Genomic DNA, 25076 nt, shown 5'->3' with positions numbered 1-25076 from the left:
CTGATAGAGGTGTATAAGATGATGATAGGCATTGATCGTGTGGATAGTCAGGCTTTTCCCCAGGGCTGAAATGGCTAACACGAGAGGGCACAGTTTTAAGGTGCTTGGAAGTAGGTACAGAGGAGATGTCAGAGATAAGTTTTTTAAACAGAGGGTGGTGAGTGTGTGGAATGGGCTGCCACCGATAGTGGTGGAGGCGGATACAATAGGGTCGTTTAAGAGACTCCTGGATAGGTACACGGAGCTTAGAGAAACAGAGGGCTATGGGTAACCCTAGATATTTTCGAAGGTAAGGACATGTTCGGCACGGCATCGTGGGCCGAAGGGCTTATATGTGCTGTAGGTTTTCTATGTTTCTATTCTAGTAATTGTTTGTTTTGAACAATAGTGCGTGAAGTAAGACTTTAAATCCTGGTGTTGAATTTAATTTGAATGCTCTATTTATCTTAATTTATTCCAAGAGTCAAAGCACAAGTTAATCTATATTTATTGAACATCTTGCTTTTTGTGCTATGATGCCTTAATTTTGACTCAGATCTTTAGCTCTGCATTCCAACAATTCCTGTAATGGTTAAAGAATTAGGGTGATTTTAAGATTTGTTAATATTTAAACAACATGAATATAAATAACTAATTTTGTTTGTGGGTATTGTTTGCTGAAGAGTGATGTTACTTCATTTAATAAAATTTTTTGTGAATATTCAGAGATAGTCTGGGTATATTTTGTCCATTTAATTTAGTAGTATGGAGCTTGATCATTCTTTGTTCCATAAGCATTCAGTCGCATGCATATGTTTTTCATTTAAAGTACTTTGAATTTTTTTTAATGAAATTTGGTCCTAAAGCAAGCTAATTTTTTTTAGCTTAGCAATCTTTAATAAGTGAACCAGCTATTGTACTGTGTACAATATAGAGTGGAACTTCTAAGTGGCAATACAGAAGCTATTTATTACCAGTTACATTGAATCCATTGCATGTAGTCTGTTGAAGATGCTGTTTATGTCTAGTCCACAAAGCATTTGTGGCAAATATAAATAAGTTGTTTGTTTTAGCAGACCTTCGTCCCTTGCTTGATCTTTCTGTCTCTTTCTCTGGAGACAGCTTATCTACTGATGTCTACTATAAGCCTACGGACTCTCACAGCTACCTGGACTATTCCCCTTCCCACTCTGTCTCTTGCAAAAATGTCATCCTCTTCTCGCAATTCCTGCCACATCTGCTCTCAGGATGAGGCTTTTCATTCCAGGACGAAGGAGATGTCTTCCTTTTTTATAGAAAGAGGCTTCCCTTCCTCCACCATCAACTCTGCTCTCAAACACATCTCTCCCATTTCACGCACATCTGCTCTCACCCCATCCTCCCGCCACCCCACTAGGAATAGGGTTCCCATGGTCTTAACCTACCACCTCACCAGCCTCCGGATCCAACATATAATTCTCTGTAAGTTCCACCACCTCCAACGGGATCCCACCACCAAGCACATCTTTCCCTCCCCCTACTTCTGCTTTCCACAGGGATCGCTCCCTACGCAGCTCTCTTGTCCATTCGTCCCCCACATCCCTTCCCACCGATCTCATCCCAGCACTTATCCTTGTAAGTGGAATCAGTGCTATACATGCCCTTACATTTCCTCCCTCACCACCATTCAGGGCCCCAGACAGTCCTTCCAGGTGAGGTGACACTTCACCTGTGAGTCGGCTGGGGTGATGTACTGTGTCTGGTGCTCCCGGTGCAGCCTTCTATATATTGGCTAGACCCAATGCAGGATGGGAGACCGTTTCGCTGAACACCTACGCTTTGTCCACCAGAGAAAGCAAGATCTCCCAGTGACCACACATTTTAATTCCACGTCCCATTCCCATTCTGATATGTCTATCCACAGCCTCCTCTACTGTCAAGATGAAGCCACACTCAGGTTGGAGGAACAACATCTTATATTCCGTCTGGGCAGCCTCCAACCTGATGGCATGAACATTGACTTCTCAAACTTCCGTTAATGCCCCTCCTCCCCTTCACACCCCATCCCTTATTTATATATTTTTTATTTTTCCCCCCTTTTTTCTCTTTTTTTTCTCCCTCTGTCCCTCTCACTATACTCCTTGCCTGCCCTTCACCCTCTGGGCTCCCCTCCCCCCTTCTCTTTCTCCCCAGGCTTCCCAACACATGATCCTCTCCCTTCTCTAGCTCTTAGCTCCACCCCTCCCCTCCTGTCTTTTCCTATCATTTTGGATCTCCCCCTCCCCTGCCCACTTTCAAATCTCTTATTACCTCTTCTTTCAGTTAGTCTTGACGAAGGGTCCCGGCCCGAAACGTCGACTGTATCTCTTCCTATAGATGCTGCCTGGCCTGCTGCATTCACCAGCATTTTTTGTGTGTTTTTTTTTCTTCTAAGATACAATGCTTAGATTTATCTGCTCAAGGTTGTACTATACACATGGCTCTTTTAGTCAAAAGTACTCAGTAAGTAGCTATGATTAGAAAAACTGGCAAGTGCTCCAGAGATATTACAATTATAGTTTCAGAGGAATCAACATACTTTAACACTTTGCAGCCCCAATTAAAATTGGGCAGAGTAATGTACTAAATTCTTGTACCTATCAGTGGCAACTTACGTTATTGTTCTATTCAATAAAAAAACATGTTGCTCTAGACAGTGAGTTATTAGAATGCAGATATAGTTACATAATAAGGTTTTGTTTTTCTTCCTAATTTTGAGAAGTAGAATTTCAAATACAGATTTCCATTTTGTCTGCAAAGCATTGCCACATACAAGTTGTTGTTTGTGTCATAATTTAGTGGCCAGCTATTTAACACGATTGATGACCTTGGTATTAGAAATACTGTTAGCTTATAAGTATTTCAAGGTATTATACATATTGATCTGAGAGAGTGTTAGTCTAATTAAGTTAATTATCTTACTCTGGTGGGTTTACTGGCGGAAGGAAATTAAAGACAAAGATCATTACTCAGTCTTTATACTCAGAGTTTGCACAGATTGAAGATCATTATTCAAGTGAAAAAAATAGCTTTTTATTTTCCACATGGAATATCCTCCTTGTTGTCCTTTCCATTCCCTGTCATCTACTAGATAAAGACATTATTTGAAACAAAAGTGCAACTATAAAGTGATGGGCACGGATTACTATGTTTGCAGATAGACTCTTGTTACACTTAGTTCTGTGTGCAATTGGTTTTTAAATGAAAATGTGCTTAATTGGATAGTGAAAGCATTTCCCATTAACACTTACTACAACACACAGAAAAAAAATTGGATTAAATTAAATTGTTGGAAATTGAGATTAACATTTCATCATTGAAAATGTCATTACCTAACCAAAGTCTCTTTGGAGGTGCATTATAAAGTGAAGGTTCTTCTGTAGTGTTTAATAAAATACATTTTCCCTCAAAATTTAAAGGTTATCTAGGGATATTTATTCTTCATTTAATAAAATGGATAGGATACAGTCTCTCCATAGAGACTCAATTTCTAAGCCAAACGACCACACTTGGGATATTGTTCACAGTTCTATTTGCCTCATTATAGGAAGGATGTGGATGTTTTAGAGTGGGTGCTGAGATTTACCAGGATGTATCCTAGACAACAGCATGTCTTATGAGGATTGGTTGAGCAAGCTATGGCTTTTCTCTTTGGCGTGTAGGAGGATGAGAGGTGACTTGATAGAGGTGTACAAGATCATAAGCGGCAAAGATTGAGTGCATAGCCAGAGACTTTTTTCCCAGGATGGAAATGGCTAATATGGGGGGCATAATTTTAAGGTGATTGTAGGAAAGAATGGTGGGGGGGAATGTTAGAGGTAATTCTTTTTACACAGAGTGTCGTGGATGCATGGAACACCCTGCCAGTGATGGTAGTATGGCAGATACATTAAGGAGATTTAAGAAACTCTTAGGTAGGCACATAGTTGATAGAAAAATGGTAGGCTGAAGGGCCTGTACTGTACTGTGCTGTAATATTCTATGTTCTAAATTGTTTGATTAATATGATGACATGCAGTATTGGGACTATGGGATGAGGAATATTGGATTGGTAGTTGATTTTAGGATGGCATTGCTTTGGGGGAAAGAATGGCCTATTGTATTTTTGCCTGCAGTGTTAACTTTATGCATTTCTATGAAAATACCACATGTTTTTGGGTGCAGGGTTAGAAAAAATAAAATGGCAGTTTGGAGATGCAACAGGCTGATTTTTGCTCCAGGTTCCAGCATCTGTGAAGGGAAATAGACAGCCTATGATTTTGTTCATGGTTCTTCATCTGGACAGTAATAAATGACAGGTTGTTAGCAACCTGGATGCAAACGTTATCTTCAACATTGTGTGCAAAATGTGTTTGAATTCAGCTTTCCAACAACCTGTCATTTTCCTACTTTCAACTCTGAATTGGATTTTAATAACAAAGATAGTATGGTTTTGAATCCTCAGTTTCCAACATTAAAGTCAAGAACTGTCAAATGTTATTTTTTGAGATACTTGTGCTCTCAGTTTACTTTGATTTCAGAAAAAAACTCATCTAATTCTTCCAAGAATCTAACAATTTTTTTGACAAAATCTTCAGTTCTGTTTCGTTAAACTACCTGTTTTTATTGCAAGTAGGAGAAAATATGGAATAAAAGTAGTTCTCTTATATGGTTCTCAGCAATTTTATCAGTCTTCATTTCCTTTTTCACAAAGTTGCTTGCCAGTATTATTTTAAAATAAATGAAATTACTGCTTAAGCAAATTACGAGAACTTCATGAGCAACTGTTAGCAACTTTATAGGAACTTCATTCTAGTAGACCAAGGATATGGAATCATTCAGATTTATCACCAACATGAAGGAATGTACTGATTATAAAAATTACTATTGGATTAATCAAAAAGACAAAATTTTGAGAATTTGAAAGATCGTGAATTTTATAACAAACGAAAGATTGCAAAGCTAGCAATTGCAGAGGTCTAGATACCTGACCAGGGTTTATATATATCATTAAAATGCCATTAGCAGTTCCTTATTCGATTTGATGTTTTGTGGCAATAGTGCATTGCAATACATAATTTTAAAACTGAATTACAAAAAGAAGTATATATTAAAAAATTGAATAAGTAGTGCAGAAAGAGAGCGGTCATGAGTTCATAGTGCATTCATAAATCTGATGGCAGAGGGGAAGAAGCTGTTCCTGAAATGTTGAGTGGCTCCTGTACCACCTCCTTGATGGTAGCAATTTGAAGACAGCATATCTTGGGTGATGGGGGTCCTTAATGATGGATGCACCATTTTTGAGGCATCAACTTTTAAAGTTGTCGGTGATGCTGGAGCGGCTAGGGCCCAGGATGGAGTTGGCTGAGCCTGCAACCTTCTGCAGCTTTTTCCTGATCTTACACAGTGGCCCATCCATATCTGATGGTAATGCACCCAGTTAGAATGATCTCCACAGTATATCTGTAGAAATATGTGAGATCTTTGATCATATACCAAGTCTTCTCAAACTTCTAATGAAATATAGCTACTGTTGTGCCACCTTTGAAATTGCATAAATATGTTGGGCCCAGAATTGATCTTCAGAGATGTTGAAACCTAGAAACCTGAAACTGCATCCCTTCCACTGCTGATCCCTCAGTGAGGACTGGTGTGTGTTCCCTCAACATCCCCTTCCTGAAGTCCACAATCAATTCCTTAGTCTTAATGACGATGAGTGCAAGGTTGTTGTGACGCCACCCAGTCAGCTGATCTATCTCACTTCTGTAGGCCTTCTTGACGCCATTTGCCAATAGTGTGTCATCAGCAAATTTATAGATGGATTTTGAGCTGTACATAGCCACATGGTATTGGGTACAGTGAGCTAAGCACATATCCTTCAGGTGCATCAGTGCTGATGGTCAGTGAGGAGGAGATGTTATTTCTGATCCGCACAGACTGTGGTCTCCCAGTGAGGAAATCAAGAATCCATTTACAGAGGCCCAGATTTTTGAGCATGTTGATTAGAACTGAGGGTATGATTGTATTGAATGCTGAGCGGTAATCGGGAAATAGCAGCCTGACATAGATATTGCTATTGTCCAGGTGATCCAAGGCCAAGAAGAGAGCCAATAAAATTGCATCTGCTATAGACCTATTGTGGCAATAGGCATATTACAACAAGTCCAAGCTCTCGCTTAGGCAGGAGTTAATTCTGAACACGAGATCCTGCAGATGCTGGACATCTAGAGTAAGCACACAAAATGCTGGAAGAACTCTGCTGGTCAGGCAGCAGCTATGGAAGTAAATAGTTTACATTTCAGCTTGGACCCTTCATCGGGTCAAGAAAGTAAGGGAGAAGGTGCCAGATAAGAAGGTGGGGGTGGGGGGAGGGGAAGGAGGACAGGCTAGCAGATGATAGGTGAAGTTGGTGGGCTGGGGGGGGCGGATGAAGAAAGGGGCTGGGAAGTGATAAATGGAAAGAACAGAGGGCTGGAGAAAAGGAATCTGATAGAAGAGAGTGGATCAAAGGAGAAAGGAGAGAAAGAGGGGCACCAGAGGGAGGTGTAGGCAGGTGAGGAGAAGCGGTAAGAGATCAGAGTGGGAAAGTACAGAAAAGGGAAGGAGGAGGGGAATGATTGCTCAAGTTGTTTACGCCATTAGGTTGGAGTTTACCTAGACGAAATATGAGGTGTTGCTCCTCCAACCGGAAAGTGGTCTCATTATGGTAGAAGAGAAGGTCTTGGACCGACATGTCAGAAATAAAATGGTTGGCCACGATGAAATTCCACTTTTTTGCAGGTGGAGCTGAGGTGCTCGACAGAGCAGTCCTCCAGTCTATTCCAATCTCATCAGTGTAGAGGAGGCTGCCTTAGGAGTTCCGGGTGCAGTAAACAACTCCAGCAGATTTGCAGATGAAGTGTTGCCTCACGTAGAAGGATTGTTTGGGGCCCTGAGTGGAGGTGAGGGAGGAGATGAATGGACAGGTGTAGCACTTCTGCCATTTGCAGGAATGAGTGCCAGGAGGAAGATTAATGGGGAATAACAAATAGAGAAGAGAATCACGGAGGGAGCGATCCTTGCAGAAAGCAGAGAGGTACAGATGTCTTTGGTGGAAGGGTTCTGTTGAAGATGGCGAAAGTTGCGGAGAATGATGGGGTCCTCAACATTTTTTGCACCGCAGACTGGTTTAGTATTGACAATGTTCTTGCGGACCGGCTGACCGGGGGTGGGGTGGGGGGTAGGGTTGCCAATTTTCTCACTGTGTTTGCCCCGAGAAAGACTACCATGACCATGAAGCCTTGCGCGGGCACCTGTGTGCGCATGTGTGATGTGCGCATACATGCCGTCCGCATGCATGTATGTGCCAGTTTTTTTCTACAAATCGGTTTCGGCGGTTCTGTTCAGTGAAACTACACTGTACATACATTATTTCTACTTTATATAGGCTGTGTATTTATCATATCATTCCTGCTTTTACTATATGTTGGTGTTATTTTAGGTTTTATGTGTTATTTGGTAGGTTATTTTTTGGGTCTGGGAATGCCCAAAAAACTTTCCCATATAAATTAATGGTAATTGCTTCTTTGCTTTACATCATTTCGGCACGAAAGGTTTCATAGGAACGCTCTACCTTAGTGGGGGAAATACGGGACAAGGGCAGTCCTGTATGGGACAAACCAATTTAGCCCAATATACGGGATGTGCCGGCTAATACGGGACAGTTGGCAACCCTAGTGGGGGGGGTGGGGGGTGTTAATCACGACCAGAATATAGGTGATAAGTCAACTATAAGTCACTTATAAGTGGCTAATACACTCAATTTCATTTCTAAAAGGATTTATCTAACGAATTTAATATTAAATACACATTGCGTATTTTCCTCGCAGAAGTATAGTGATAAGTCAATTATAGGTCATTTATAAGTCAATAGCATCATAACATTTTAAGTAACGTTTGGTTATTAAACACACAGCACATATTTTCGTCGTATGAACATATAAAATCATTGCAACACAGCAATATCGCTGAGTCAGTGGGAGCTTGTTTTCCTGCAACAAGACAGTGCCATTGAGGGGTGATGGGAGACAGCGATACTCGAAGGGGGTTCCTTATGTCCAGTCTATTCCGCAATTTAGTTTTTGTTGCATTCATTGCAGAAAACCCTGCTTCCAGAGATATGTTGGAAATGGAAGCAACGTTTTCGGTGCTTTCGTGGCTATCTAAGGATATTTAGCCTTGACTTTGATCCAGAATGCCAGCAGAGATGTTATGTCAAATATACTTTTCAGCCCGCCATCACTTGCAAGCTCAAGGAGTTGATCTTCTTCCCGCGCTGACATGAATGATGCGTGCGTAATGACCTCGTGTGCGTTCAAGTTCAACAGTGGGCGTGACAGGGAATGAGGGAAGGTGCAGCTGGCTCATATCGCCAAATCATATCCTTTCCTCGTGGCCCAGTAGCACATGCTTTGCGGCCTGGTGGTTGGGGACCACTGATGTATTGGGTGTGGAGGCTCATGAGGTGGTAGGTGAGGACAAGAAGAACTCTATCTCTGTTAATGTGGTGGGGAAGATGGTGTGAGTGTGAAATGTCCAGGAAATAGAGGAGATTCAGATGCGGGCAGCATCAATGGTGAAGGAAGGGAAACACTGTTCTTTGAAGCAGGTGGGAACCTCTGACAGTAGTAGTGAGAGATTGAAGATGTCCTTGAACACTCCTGCCAGTAGGTTGGCACAAGTTCTCAGTGCCCTATCAACTATGCCATCAGGGCCTGAAGCCTTGCGAGATTTCACCCCCTTGAAAGATGTTCTGATGTCAGCCTCTGAGACAGAAATCAAGGGGTTTCCAGATGCTGCAGGAGTTTGCACAGGCAAACACTGAGTTGCAACAGGCTATAAATTATTTGCACATGATGTGTAGGCAATTTAACAATCCAAGTCACTTAAGAAACACTCACATGAATTATATAATATTTATTACATGTTATAAAATTTTGCTTTAAAATTGAAATACTAAGTGTAGTTTCTGTTCAGATTTCTCATTTAATGTGCAGAAGATTCTTGAGTTTGACGACATAATGTGCTTCAAATTATTTTACAGCAGTGACTGGTCTTGCAGACTCAATACAAGTATATTTAGTTTATATTCAACCAAATGTTTATTTGAAAATATCCAGTCCTCTACAAATTAAATTTGCATTTATTATTAAAACTAGCGAGTGTGCTTTCCTGGGATTCATGTGTTCCACTGCTTAGGAACAGCAAGCTTTAGTCTTGGCATTAGCGATGCGTTATGCTTTAAATTATCATTGTAATAAGATTTCTGAGATTTTCAGCAAATCGAGATAGCAGCATGATACAAGTAATGTCATGTAATTCTGGAGACAAGTAAAATTCAAGCATCTCTACTGTTTTTGAAGCTTTCCCAAATCAAGACATGGTGCAAAGCATGGATTTAAATACACCTAAGGCTTGAGCACCATACAGTTGCTTTTGACTCTTGTCAGGTAACCTTGCTCTAAATTCCTTTCTCTTCTGGATCCACTGTCTGAAACTGAAGTAAGTCATTTCATCTGAAGCCCTGTTCAGATATTACCTATTTTTATCCTTACAACATAGTACAACTAGTCCATTCTTCATCATGGCTTGTTTCTATCTCAATTCCGTTTACATATCTTTAACCGTATCATTATATAAGAAAAGCAAGGCTGCTTCTGCCCCTCTCATACAATGGCTATTTAGCTACAGGTCATTGCCAGATAACAGTAGGGTTCTGTTCCTGAAAACTGTTCATAACCCAAATAGCCTTTAAGTCAGAAATGCAGCTGTGAACTGAGGCCACACGGCAAAAGATACCTGCAGAGGTACTTGTCGCATTGTAGATTCTATGGAGAAGCATTTTAAGTTTCATTTTGCAATTCTTAATGATAAATCAGATGTTAACAAATTTAGCCTGAACTCTCGGGCTAATAATATTATTTTAAAAGATTTTACAGCGCATGAGGTTTTAAATGCTGTTTATGGTAAAGGCACTGCTGCTGGCCTAGTCAGTGTGTCTAGGTAGGGATCATGAAATGGACAGCGTGTCAACTAGATTGTATTCTTTTTGTGTTTAATATGGCAAAATTTCAGTTGGTGTCAAGAACAGTTGCTTTCAGCTCTACAGTAGCCAGCAAATTCATCCCTCTGATCTGCAAAACACTTATTTGTATAATTGGGTTGCACATAAGTTTGGCATTTATAAACAGTAGAGGACTTGTAATGGTAAAAAGCCCTCCCTTGTTTTGTCGTCTGCAACCTCAACTATTCATTGAATAGTTGGATAGTTGAATGCTGCTCTTGCAGGACGTGGGAGACCTCCAGTGTCCCTGATGACTTTACCTGCAAGAAGTGCATCCTGCTGCAGCTTCTAACACTACAGGTGGACTGGATGAACTTTGGAACATACAGGAGGCTGAGGCAGCAATATATAGGACATGTAAGACCATAAGACCAAGGAACAGAAGTAGGCCATTCAGCCCATCGAGTCTGCTCCGCCATTTTATTATGAGCTGATCCATTTTATCGTATTTAGTCCCACTCCCCCGCCTTCTCACCCTAACCTTTTATGCTCTGGCTACTCAGATACCTATCAATCTCTGCCTTAAAGACACCCAATGACTTAGCCTCCACTGCTGCCCATGGCAACAAATTCCATAGATTCACCACCCTCTGACTAAAAAGATTTTTTCGCATTTCTGTTCTGAAAGGGCACCCTTCAATCCTGAAGTCATGCCCTCTCGTACTAGACTCTCCCATTATGGGAAACAACTTTGCCACATCCACTCTGTCCATGCCTTTTAACATTCGAAATGTTTCTATGAGGTCTCCCCTCATTCTTCTAAACTCCAAGGAATACAGTCCAAGAGCGGACAAACGTTCCTCATATGTTAACCCTCTCATTCCCGGAATCATTCTAGTGAATCTTCTCTGTACCCTCTCCAACGTCAACACATCCTTTCTTAATTAAGGAGACCAAAACTGCCCACAGTACTCCAAGTGAGGTCTCACCAGCGCCTTATAGAGCCTCAACATCACATCCCTGCTCCTATACTCTATTCCTCTAGAAATGAATGCCAACATTGCATTCGCCTTCTTCACTACCGACTCAACCTGGAGGTTAACTTTAAGGGAATCCTGTACAAGGACTCCCAAGTCCCGTTGCATCTCAGAACTTTGAATTCTTTCCCCATTTAAATAATAGTCTGATAAATAAATAAATGTAGAGCTGTAGTTACACTCAAGGTGCAGTACACAAGAGACTGGGTGACAGTCAGAAAGGGAAAGGGGTTAAACAGCCAGTGCAGAGTACCCCTGTGGCCATCCCCCTGAACAACAGGTATATCACTTTGGATACTGTTGTGGAGGATGACCTAGCAGAGAAAAGCCACAGTGGTCAGATCTCTGGCACTGAGTCCGGCTCTACGACTCAGAAAGGAAGTGAGGAGAAGAGGTGACCTGTGGTAATAGGGGATTCATTAGTTAGGGGAACGGAAAGGAGGTTCTGTAGATGAGAATGAGATTCCTGGATTGTATGTTGCCTGCCAGGTGCCAGAGTCTGGGACATCTCAGATCAAGTCCACAGCATTCTTAAATGGGAGAGTGAACAGCCAGAGATCGTGGTCCATGTAGGTACCAATGACATAGATAGGAAGAGTGACAAGGTTCTGCAAAGTGAGTTCAGGGAATTAGGTGCTAAGTTAAAGGACAGGATGTCCAAGGTTGTGATGTCAGAATTGCCCATGACACATGCTAGTGAGGCCAGAACGAGGAAGATCATTCAGTTTAACATGTGGCAAAAGAGTTGTGCAGGAGGGAGAGCATCAGATTTTTGGATCATTGGGTTCTCATCCAGGGAAGGTGGGACCTGTATAAAAGGGATGGTTTTCACCTGAACTGGAGGGGGACTAATATCCTAATGGGAAGGTTGGCTAGTATTACATGGGGGAATTTAAACTAGAGTTGTAGGGGAATGGGAATCAGTATATCAGAACAGCTAGTGGAGAGGTTGGTATCTTTCCCTTTTATTCTGACAAACATATACAACCAGGATTGGTCTTATACATGAGCAATTGAGCACTAAGGAGTGCGGTAGGAACAAAGGGCAATACAGGCCCATAATTCTTTGAAAGTGGCATCATGAGTAGATAGGGTCATAAAGAAAGCTTTTGACACATTGGCCTTCATAGATCAAATTATTGAGTACAGGAGTTGCGATGTTACGTTGAAGTTGTATAAGAAATTTGTGAGGTCTAATTTGGAGAATTGTGTGCAGTTTTGTTTAGCTACCTACAAGTATTAAGTAAGTAAGTGTGAAAGAGTACAGAGAAAGTTTACAAGGATGTTGCCAGGACTGGAGGACCTGAGTTGTAAGCAAAGATTGAATAGTTTAAAACTTTATTCCCTAGAGCACAGAAGATTGAGGAGAGATTTGCTGGAGGTATACAAAATTATGAGGGGCATAGATAGGGTAAATGCAAGCAGGCATTTTACACTGAGGTTGGGTAAGATTGCAACTAGAAGTTATGAGTTAAGGGTGAAGGTGAAATGTTTAAGGGGAACATGAGGGGAAACTTCTTCACTTCAGAGAGTTGTGAGAGTGTGAAACAAGCTACCGGCACAAGTGGTGGATGTGATTTTGCTTTCAACGTTTAAGAGAAGTTTAAATAGTTACATGGATGGGAGGGATTTGGAGGGCTATCATCTGGGTGCAGGTTGATGTGACTCATCACCATCGTTATGTGCTGTATTGTCTGATGTGGGCAATCATGGTCTTTGACTGTGAATGTTCTTGGCAAATTTTTCTACAGAAATGGTTTGCCATTCCCTTCTTCTGGGCAGTGTCTTTACAAGACAAGTGACCACAGCCATTGGCATCAGTGGTCACATAACTAGGACTTGTCATATGCACCACTGTTAATATGACCGTGCACCACCTGCTCCCATGGCTTCACGTGACCCTGATTGGAGGTGGGGGGTCTAAGCAGGTGTTACATCTTGCCCAAGGATGACTTGCTGGCTAGCAGAGGAAATGGGTGCTTTACACCTCCTTTGATAAAGTCGAATCTCCGCTAGGCAATTTAAATGGTTCAGCATAGACTAGATCAGTGGTCCCCAACCTCCGGGCCGCAGACCGATACATTGCTGCGAAGAATGCAGTGGTGCAGCCATGGTCGGAGTGCACCCAGCACATCTTTAAGGAAAAAGCCGAAATAAACAAGCTAATTGATTACGTGCCAGGCATCACTGCATTCTTCGCGGCAATGTATGGGTCCACGGCCTGGAGGTTGGGGACCACCAGACTAGGTGGCCAAAGGACCTGTTTCTGTGCTGTAGTCTTCTGTGGCTCAATGAGTATAACTCTATAAGACATATTGGCAGGATTAGCCCGTTTGGCCCATCGAGTCAGTCCCATCATTCCATCATAGCTGATTTATGGTCCCACTCAACCCCATTCTCCTGCCTTTGCCTCTTAACCTTAGACACCTTTACTAATAAAGAACCCATCTACCTCTGCTTTAACTATACCCAATTACTTGGCCTCCACAGCTGTCTGTGGCAATGAATTCCACAGATTCACCATCCTCTGGCTAAATCAGGTGACTTTTAAAGCCTCAGCATTACATCCTTGCTTTTATATTTTAGTTCTCTCAAAATGAAATTGGATTTGCCTTCTTCACCAACTCAACTTGCAAGTTAACCTTTGGGGAATTCTGCACGAGGAATCCCAAGTCCCTTTTCACCTCTGATTTCTGAATTTTCTCCCCATTTTGAAAAATGTCTACACCTTTATTTCTTTTACCAGAGTGAATGACTTCCCTACACTATATTCCATTTGCCTTCTTTGCCCATACTACCGATCTGTCTAAGTCTTTCTGCAGACTCCCTGCTTCCTCAACCCTACGTACCCCTACACCTATTTTCGTATCATCTGCAAGCCTGGTTACAAAGCCATCAATTAGTCATTCAAATCATTGACATATAACGTGGAAGATGTGGTCCCAGCACCAACGCCTGTGGAACATCACTAGTTACAGGCAGCCAACCAGAAAAGGCCCCCTTTATTCCCACTCCTTGTCTGCTTGTTCTTTAGTGATCTGATTTCCAATCTGTGTGTTTCTCCTCAAATTCTAAATAAAATCTGTCCTGACAGTCATAGAGCTGGCACTATTTAGCTGTTAACACGATTATTTATTTTGTTTAAAAAATCTCATCTGACTTGAAATAGAATAAATTGCATTCTTCCACTTCAAAATATTTTTATTTTCTCATTGACATGTGTGTAAAAGGGCTTCTGGAAATGTGTTACCCATGAGCTGCTTTTACCTGGAAGAGATGCTCTCAAGGAAACAGCAAAAAATGATGGCAAATTGATTCAAATAAATAATCTGGAGTATTTTGTATTAAATTGCTGTTGTACTTTATGTAATAAAATATACTGAACACAAAAATCAGCAATGACTATCAATACTAGTGATATAAAATCTAACGGCAGTCGGGGTACCCAATAATAAAAGTTTCCTTGAAACGGTAAGAAATGCTGTAAAACATGCCCCAACATAAACCTAGAGTACATTTCATTATCCTGATTCTGATCACCCTCTTGATGCAAGTCAGGAAGAAATACTGCAAAGACCAGATGTGTTGCCCACGCCTGTTTTACCATGAGTTATTCTGGGCTCCACAGTTTGAAAGATATGTTGAGCTTCTACACCTTAAACTTACCAGAAAGAATCTAAATTCAAGTTTTAAATTAAATTGTGTTCCTGAAACTTCAAAGATTGAGTGGTTTAAAATTCAAAGCAGGTGTAGCAGTATCAGTCATAGGAGAAACAAAATTAAGATTTCAGATGAGAAAGTGAAATTAATGAGTTGTTATTCACTGTTAGGTAGATTGCTTGGCATGGTAGAACAGTAGGCAGAATCAGAACTGAATGAGAATCAGAATCATGTTTATTATTACTGACATACGTCTTGAAGTTTGTTGTTTTGTGGAAGCAGTACAGTGTAGGACATAATTATGATAGAGAGAGATCAAAAGACAAATAATAAGGTAGCATTCATGGGTTAAATGTATGTTCAGAAATCTGATGGCAGATGGGAAGAAGCTATTTTTAAAATGTTGAGTATGGATCTTCTGGTGCCTGTACCTTCTCCCTGATGGTAGTAATGTGAAAAGGGCATGTCCTGGGTGTTGAGGGTCCCTAATGATGGCAGCCAACTTCTTGAGGTACTGCCTTCTGAAGTTGTCCTTGATGGTGGTAGTTGATTGAATCTACATGCCTTTGCAACCTCTTTTCATCATGTGCATTGGAGCATCCATTCCAGGTGGTGATTCAACCAGTCAGAATGATCTCCATAGTACATCTATAGAAATATGCTGCTAAATTTCCTCAAAAATTATCAAAGTTTGGATATGTTCACAATATTACAGTAAGCAGTTGGATTTATTTTTATCTCCTCAGGAACAAATAAAGTCATTTATGAAGCAGCTGAAGATGGTTGAGCCCAGACTGTCTTGAAGATTTCTTAGAGTTAGTTATTTTATTAGAGAGGCAAGTTGTGGGAAGAACACTATCAACAAAGAGGTATAGATAGGATAAGGGAGTGAGAAAAATTGTAGGGTGAATGTAACATGGTAGAATAAGTTTATCCTTTTTTGTAGGAAGAAGGGAAACATTTTGTTCAAATGGAGGGGAGCTAAAGAATCAAGATGTTCTCATATCTGAAATTTAAAACTTACAGTTGTTCGAACAAGAAATGCTAACAGCAGAATATAATATATAATACTAAGTAATCCAGTAATTGATGGATATGATCAGACTCTGCAATCTTACAGCTATTCAACCATTTACACAAGATAATTCTGTAGATGCTGGAAATCCAGAGTAACAAACATAAAATGCTGGAGGAACTCAGCAAGTCAGGCAGTATCTATGGAAAGGAATAAAATAAAGAGTTGACATTTCAGTCTAAGACACCATCAACTCCCACTACACTTCCAGCTAGATCTGCTCTAAGCTGGAGTAGATCTTTCCAGGGTAATTCCATGAAGGTGGCTTCAACTTTTTTGTGCTTCCTTGCATATGCGAAGCCTTCAAGCCAGAATGTACACCCTGACCCACAGAAATGAACGGACAACCACCCAACCTGCTCACCATTTGTCAGAGAGTTTGAGTATACCCAAATGCCTCTGTCTCTGGAAACCATATTAATAATTTGATACACCGGAGCTATTCTAATAAACTTAAAGTCTTAGGTTACCCGAAACTTGTCAGACTCCCTGAAACTATTTTTCTCCATTGAAACCTGCAGCCAGTACACCCTTCAAGACTAATAGCCCAATTTCTCAGTGTCACTGCTAGGAAATCACAGGAATTTGATACGCCGATATCAGTGTGCAGTTCTTAAGATCTAGTCAGGAATTTCCTGACTTCTGCTTTTGCATGGGAGCCTCCATAGTCCTGACATTTATGCAAGCAAATACCAGAAAAAAAAGACAAATCACAAAATACTTCATTCCTAGGAAACAAGAATTCAAGAAGCCAGCAGTTATGAAACAGCTATACAACACTGATTAGACCACACATGGTTCATGCAGATTTCTGGGCTCCAGACTGCAGGAAGTACAGTATATTTTAAGCTTTGGGGGATGATAGGAGAAAAAAAGTGTGCTTTAGATTTACCAAAATGTTTTGAATTTTCTTATACAAATATAAATCAATATAGATAATTTGTTAATTTTAAAACTGTCAATCTTAGACTTGTTAACCAAAAGCCTCAAGCAGTCTTGGGTAAAGACAAGTACGTGATCACAAGTCAGTGCTGTCCTGTTGCATGACAGAGCAGACTCATGGGCAAAACTCTTATTTCTAAGTGTCTGTGTGTTGATATACTGTAAGGAGCACTTTATTTCAGCATACCTCTTGTCAAAACCATTAATATATTTTTTAAATATTAATGCTATTTTGAAGCTGGCATGATTTAGATACATCTCTAGGATATACACTAAAAGATTTAAAGTTTGTCCTTTTGATAACGTAGAATTTATTTCAACTCATCAATGCTACTTACTGTCAGCATCACAGACAAAATGCTGGAGGAACTCAGCAGGCCAGGCAGCATCTATTGAAAAGGGTAAACAGTCGATGTTTCAGTTCGAGACCCTTGATCAGGACTGGAGAAAAGAGGTGAGAAGTCAGAGTAAGAGGTGGGGAGAGAGGAGGAAGAAATACAAGGTGATAGGTGAAACCGGGATGGGTGAAGTAAAGAGCTGGGAAGTCGATTGGTGAAAAAGATAAAGGCTGGAGAAGGAGGAAATCTGATAGCAGAGGACAAAAGCATGTTACTGTCAGCTTGTTTGGTTTATTTTGTGGAATATACAGTGGTATGCAAAAGTTTGGGCACCCCGGTCAAAATTTCTGTTACTGTGAATAGCTAAGCGAGTAAAAGATGAACTGATTTCCAAAAGGCATTAAGTTAAAGATGACACATTTCTTCAATATTTTAAGCAAGGAACATTTTTTATTTCCATTTTTTACAGTTTCAAAATAACAAAAAAAATGGAAAAGGGCCCGAATCAAATGTTTGGGCACCCTGCATGGCAGTACTTAGTAACACCCACTTTGGCAAGTATCACAGCTTGTAAACGCTTTCTGTAGCCAGTTAAGAGTCTTTCAATTCTTGTTTGGGGGATGTTCGCCCATTCTTCCTTGCAAAAGACTTCTAGTTCTATGAGATTCTTGGGCTGTCTTGCATGCACTGCTCTTTTGAGGTCTATCCACAGACTCTAGATGATGTTTAGGTTGGAGGACTGTGAGGGCCATGGCAAAACCTTCAGCTTGCACCTCTTGAGGTAGTCCATTGTGGATTTTGAGGTGCGTTTAGGATCATTATCCTGTTGTAGAAGCCATCCTCTTTTCATCTTCAGCTTTTTCACAGATGGTGTGACGTTTGCTTCCAGAATTTGCTGGTATTTAATTGAATTCATTCTTCCCTCTACCAGTGAAATGTTCCCCGTGCCACTGACTGCAACACAAGCCTAAAACATGATCGATCCACCCCCATGCTTAACAGTTGGAGAGGGGTTCTTTTCATGAAATGCTGCACCCTTTTTTCTCCAAACATACCTTTGCTCAATGCGGCCAATAAGTTCTATAACAAATCCTGTGGACTGATGAAGTTAAAATAGAACTTTTTAACTGAAGGTTTTGCCATGGCCCTCACAGTCCCCTGACCTGAACATCATCGAGAAGCTGTGATACTTGTCAAATGGGGAATTACTAAGTCCTGCTATGCAGGGTGCCCGAACTTTTGCTTTCAGGCCCTTTTCCTTTTTTGTTATTTGGAAACTGTAAAAGATGGAAATAAAAACATTTTCTTGCTTAAAATATTAAAGAAATGTGTCATCTTTAACCTTATGCCTTTTGGAAATCAGTTCATCTTTTACTCGCTTAGCTACTCACAGTAACAGAAATTTTGACGGGCGTGCCCAAACTTTTGCATGCCACTGCAGGTGACTAACTGCGGTCTTTTTTTTCAAATTATTCTGATATTGCTTATGATAAAGTAGAAGGAGATTATCAAGGTCATACCTAATGTTGAATTTTATGTTTAGAATGCAACAGTAAATGGAATTAATAATTTTCTATTTAAACAGAGCATGAATTCCACCATCGAAAAACAAATGCACTAGACATTTTCTAACTATTCTCAGCCATTGCCAATGTAGGGTGGTGATCTTTTACTTTGGATTTTTGAATGTGGATCCAGTCAAGCAAGGGTAATTAACTCTTCTGTGGAGATACTGAACACAGTCTAGTGCAGCGGTCCCCAACCACCAGGCCGCAAAGCATGTGCTACGGGGCCACGAGGAAACGATATGATTTGGCGATATGATCCAGCTGCACCTTTCTTCATTCCTTGTCACGCCTACTGTTGAACTTGAATGCACACAAGGTCATTACCCGCGCGACATCCATGTCAGCGCGGGAAGAAGATCAACTCCTCGAGCTTGCAAATGACGGTGGGCTGAAAAGTATGTTTGACATAACATCTCTGCCGGCATTCTGGATCAAAGTCAAGGCTAAATATCCTGAGATAGCCACAAAATCACTAAAAACATTGCTTCCATTTCCAACATATCTCTGCGAAGCGGGATTTTCTGCAATGAATGCAACAAAAACTAAATTGTGGAATAGACTGGACGTAAGGAACCCCCTTCGAGTATCGCTATCTCCCATCACCCCTCAATGACACCGTCTCGTTGCAGGGAGATAAGCCCAGGGCTCCCGCTGATTCAGCGATATTGGTGTGTTGCAATGATTTTATATGTTCATACGAGGAAAATATGTGCTGTGTGTTTAATATCCGAACATTACTTAAAATGTTGTGATGCTTTTGACTTATAAGTGACTTATAATTGACTTATCACTATATTCATGCGCTGTGTCACATAAAACCTAAAATAACACTAACATATAGTAAAAGCAGGAATGATATGATACACTGCATATATAAAGTAGAAATAATGTATACACAGTGTAGTTTCGCTGAACAGAATTGCCAAAAATGATTTGTAGAAAAAAATGGGCACGTACACACATGTGCACGTAGGTGCCCATGCAAGGCTTCATGGTCATGGTAGTCTTTCCCGGGGTAAACACAACGTACTTGACTGCTTCTCTTGTCCGTTGGCAACCCTACCACCCCCCCTTCTCCCCCCCCCCCCCCCCCCCGGTCGGCCGATCCGCAAGAATATTGTCAATATTAAACCGGTCCGCAGTGCGATAAAGGATAGAACAGGCTAAGCATTTAGCAACTACATGAATCATTTGTTATTGTAAAAAAACTGTTGCTCAGTCCTGCCAACTTCCAAGAAATCTTGCTTGAAACGGTCAATGAGTTTAAATTTCATGGATTTTTCAGTCTATTAATCTGGTTCCCATTTGGCTGATCATATAGATTTGGAATCTGTTGGATATTTGGATGGATTTTAATTAATGCAACTTTTGATCCAAAAGTGAAGATATCAAAGGAAATTCATGGCTAAGGTGGGTTAGTTTAATATTACAAATTTATCCACTTTCCTGGATTTCTGAAAATAATTCAAAAATATGCATAAGGAATGAAGAGAGGAGATAAAATGACAAATTGTATGAGAGTATGGCTCAGAGTTGTAATACATCTTTTCAGAGTATGGTAAAGTCCTTTCCAACAATGGATCCAACCAACTAAAGATGACAATTAGCTAATTATGGAAATAGTGAATGTAATCTCATAAGCACTAAGGATGAGCATAGAGAAGAGTAGGTAATTCAAGGCAATGCACTTCTGGAGTTGCAGCCACCGTGTCATACAGCTAAACCTGTCAGTCATTTTCACTGTAGCAAGGTCTCTGAGGATAATACTGAATCACCAGATTATCTGAATTTGATGGTGTTAATTCGATAAGCACCCTCCCTAGCTTGAATACTACAATAGAGTAGACGGGCAATCCATGCAGGGTAAGCTAAAATTAACTTCACTGTCCTGATGAAATGCAGTCTTGTACATCCATGAATGATGGAATGGTCATCCATTCCTATGACAAAATGTTCCAGTGCAATATGTCAACATTTCCCCCATCCCTCCTCACTCTTTGAAATAACTATTTTTAGTTAACAATTCCGCCTCATTGATGTCTAATGAACAGAAATTGCCTTTATTATAATCATACCAAAAATCTATAAACCTCTATTGGATCTCCTCTGAAGCATTGTGATTCAGTTAAAGCCTTTCATAAATTTTGAGCATTTCTATATTATGCTTCCCATGTCTGTCATCAATTGCCAATGTTCAATGGGTGTTATGCAGTTTATCATGAGAAATTTGCTTTCGCTCTTACAAAAGAAATCCCTGAAATACAATCTTTGGCTTGTTTATTGTTTATCTGTATTTGCATTTCATAAAATTACATAAATCTTCAATCTATACACAAACATTTTCACTCTTCCAAAACACATCTTCTCACAGTTTCCAACGTAAAATTGAATCTATTATCTATCTACCCACTGCATTATCTGAGCATTTTGATGAAGTCTTAGTTTTGCATCATTCTTGTAAAATGAGCCCGTCATTACATTTTATTGCAATATTACGCAAAGCATTCCACTTGTTTTTGGGTTTATATGAATCTGAAATTGCAACCTTCTTGGTAAATGATAACTACCTTCTTTAAAGACAGAATTTTTTTGAACTACTAATAGAGATACTGTACTTGGCAAAAATAAATTGCATAGAAAAGCACTTTTAAAATCAAATGTTTTCAGCTCTTGTTATAGAAATGAAGCATTTTCTCCAGTTTATTTTAATAAAACAGTTTAGTATTATTGTTGATGAAGTCTTTGCTTGATTTTAATCCAATTTTTAGTAAACTCTATTTAATACAGTCGACCTTCACTAATCCAACGACCTGTCCTTCGATAATCCGGAACTGATTATGCTTAATGTGATCCTTCTGTAATTCGGCATTTTCACTAATCCGGCACTCCGCAGGTCCCAATGCTGTCGGATTAGTGAAGGTCAACCTGCATTTAAAAACTAATTCTAGTATGTATGAAGTGTCATTTTAAATGCCATGCACACCAATGATGCTGATATAAATAATCCCACCTGACCATATTACACTCAAAACTTGTATAAAATTAATAACTTATCTGAAATATTTGGATGACATTTTCAAGAGATCTCTACCTTGCATATTATACCAATTATAATGTCTTTACAATCATCACAATATTGTTTAGAGTACTCAAAAAGTGGATGGCAGATTAAGTAATAATTTAGCTATCTTGCAGATGCTGGAACTCTTGATAACACACACAAGATGTTGGAGGAGCTAGTCAGGCAGCATTGATGGAAGGGAATGAACAGGATAAAGACCTGTCATCTGAACTGCAGCTGAAGGGGGCAGAAGCCAGAAAGGCTCATTACAGATTTGATTGATTGGAAATTTAAAGTGAAAAGCTGTAGAAGAGCTAGTGTTATTATAGAGGTTTTCCTAATATATGATGCATGCATTGTTCTTTTTTTGTTTTAGGGAATTGGCATTGAATTTTACTACCTTTCTCACCTATTTAGAGGTGGAGTATTGATCAGGATGAAATCATTAATCCAATCTATTGTGTTAACCCTTTACCTCATAACATAACAAGTGAAATAAGTTAATAAAATTATCATCTGTTAGAAATCTTCCTCTTAATTCTTCAGCAAAATTAACATTTACAAGGAGTTTCTCTTGCAGAGTATTTGCATTTGAGCAAGTAAGTTGCTGCCACATTTTTGTCATTAGTCAGTCCAAGCTTTCTTTCATAGAGCCATTATTAAGGTGGCATTTTCCACATGCAATCACATTTCTTCCCTTATGAAAACCAATAAAGATGTACAACAGAGAGCACAGTTGTAAAATGTATAAAGCCCTAGGGGGTGCATTCATTTGACAGCTGCTTCACAATTCTTAACAAAGCAAATGTCAAAGTTGTCGAGTCTGTCGTATGAAAATGATCCATGTAGCCATGGTCTCCTTTTCCCTGAATAATAAACCACTGTCTGCTTTGCAGTTGCAGTGTCAAAATTTGCAATTTATCATAAATATTTTATATCTGTCTATAAAAGCAATTGGTACCAGGCTTAACTGTTCACAGTCCCATGTTTATTACTGAGCCAATGTATTTCATATAGCAGGTTACCACATGCCACTACATCTTTTAAGAGACCACTATCATCCATTACTATGACAACCAGTGTAAGTTGCTGCTGGATAATGTGGAATGCACTCATTTGCTGAAATACAGTAGAATTTTCACATATCCTTCATTGAAAGGAGTACAGCTATCACAACAAGTACAATGCAGAGGGATATTTCTATCATTTGCTGTCTCTGTGTGAGGCCATGTCACAGTATCCACATTGTCATCGATCTCTGCACTGCACTTTAAATATTGATAATATCTAATACATCAGCAAAATACAGATCCAGTGATATTTTGGACTTGTTCCTTGAATGCTGAATCTCCTACATTTGTCTCACTGACGTCTGACTAAAATTTCCTAATGTCTCATACAACAATTTATTGAATCTTAGAAAAGTAAAGTTAGTAAATGAAAGTATTTCAAAATTTATTGAAAATTGGTTGCTGCTGGTGTCATATTTACAGCTTCTTTCTTAAAACTGAATGCAATACCATCTATTGAACTTTGGGCACAGGGTACAAATCATTGCTAAAGAATATACTGACGCTAATTCATTTAAACAATTGGCATACTATGGCTGTGCGAAGACTGGCAAGCAGGATTCCTTAAATAGGAGTTATGGTAGATCACCAGCATACTGCTGTCTGACGTGATTTTTTTCCCTGTGATAGACTTGACCAAACTTCAGATAATATTTGGTGCTGCTAGTAATTGGAAAATTGACAGACTTGTCAGGAAGCTTTGGGATAGAGAGCATAAAATACAGAGATGTAAAATGCTTGTGAAATAAAATTTATAGTTCAGTTGACTGAAATAACTGAGTAAAAGAATAATTTGTATCACTGCATCAACTTGGTGTGGTTAGTTTGAGATAATTAATACTTTTGTAAACCTTATTTTCAATATCTTAAATATCTTTTCAAATCAACATTGAATTAATGTCTGTGGTTCTTCGTAGCAAGGAAATTATGTTTTGATTATATTGTGACAATCATCAAGAGAGAAATTAAAAAGAAGGTTCCTCAGGATCCTAATATGTTAGATCAATATATCGTATTTAAAGATATAAGTGATACCCAAGCATTACAGCATTAAAATAATGAAAATTGACTTAATGCAGATATTGTTTTAGAAATGAAAAAAAGGGTTATATCAGAGGTTACTGTAAACATTAAGCAACATTATTACCATTGTCTGGGATTAATGAAGAAAATAATGCTTCATCTTAAAAGTCAACATCTGTTTCACAGGAAGATGAAGAAGAGCTGGAGGATGATGATGAAGAAGAAGTGGAAGAAGAAAATGACTTCGCCCCAGTAAATGAATAAGGACCGAATGACTTCATAGAGAAAATAAAATTGATAAATGTCTCAATTTCAGATCAACTCTTAGAAAGCATTTGTTTTGTCTTACATTGCAGCTGTTACGTTGTCAACTATAAGTTGTCAGTTAGTTCCTTGTCTGTAAACCTGTTAATAAATACCTCCATAACTTTTTTAATAAAATGTTGCGTGTATGTATGTATATAGATAATCCTTCATTCATATTTCAATTTTAGCAATTGTTTATCTGTACTTCTCAAACAATCTCAAATTCAAGTGAGTGAATATTTCTTGCTCAGATACCTCTTTTTATAAAATTTCAAATCCTCTATGTGATTGTAACAGAATTAAAATCATTAAAGAAATTAAAGCAATTAGTGCAGTAGATTTTCAGAAGAAGCCATGACTTGTTCTGTTCTCATAAAAGTTCAGTACTTTGCTCTTGAGGACTCATCAGACCTGATGTCTTGGCAGGAGATAACTCAGTCCAAATTTTCTGTGAAATTTTAGTTTTGAATCTGTGCAATGCTGATAAATCAAATACAATCATGGGTTTAGATTAAGATTATGGCATTAAAATAAAATTAAAAAGTTAGTTTTGAACTTTAAAACTCACTGAAAGTACAGAAATACCTCATTAGAAACCGCATTTTACCAATAGCAAAAGGTCTAAATTGGGTGCCAAACTTGCATGTGGACTACACTGTTGTCTGCCCTTGAAATTACCTCTTCCCTGCAGATGGTATCCAGGTGCAGTTATCCAATGAGAGGCCAGATCCCTGCTGCAAGTGAAGCCCAGTGCAACAAATACCCTTTCCCGTTAAAGGCCCAGTTCCCAGAAGTTTCCTTGACAACCATACACAAGCTTTCATCAAAATAATTTTGCTTATTTTGGTTCGGATCAAACCATGTCCTAATGTTAATTTATTGTACACGGTTGCAAAATGAATATATACTTTGAATGGCAGGTAAGTATTCATACTGCAATTTATAACTTAGTATTTAATTTTAAAAGAAAATTGCAAC

General features: G+C 39.4%; 1 protein-coding gene across 4 annotated transcripts in view; it reads left to right on the top strand.

Moving 5' to 3' along the window:
• phf14 (PHD finger protein 14) overlaps nt 1-24448 on the top strand; it is a 268298-nt gene extending 243850 nt beyond the window's left edge. The window contains exons 18-19 of one of the 4 annotated variants that reach the window (XR_011885414.1): nt 18656-20048; nt 23979-24062. Coding sequence is in view for 2 of the 4 variants with exons in the window: in XM_072253393.1 (XP_072109494.1) it covers nt 23979-24056 (78 nt within the window). In the remaining 2 variants the exon portion in view is untranslated. Of the gene's footprint in view, nt 1-18655; nt 20049-23978 lie in introns of all 4 variants that reach the window. The other 3 variants (XR_011885415.1, XM_072253393.1, XM_072253394.1) reach the window with 3 other exon arrangements.
• Nucleotides 24449-25076: the final 628 nt, after the last annotated feature.

This window comes from Mobula birostris, chromosome 3 (assembly GCF_030028105.1).
Source record: "Mobula birostris isolate sMobBir1 chromosome 3, sMobBir1.hap1, whole genome shotgun sequence".
In the NCBI taxonomy this organism is placed as follows: Eukaryota; Metazoa; Chordata; class Chondrichthyes; order Myliobatiformes; family Myliobatidae; genus Mobula; species Mobula birostris.
Note: the sequence above shows the minus strand (reverse complement) of the source record. Positions and strands in the feature narration are given on the sequence as shown.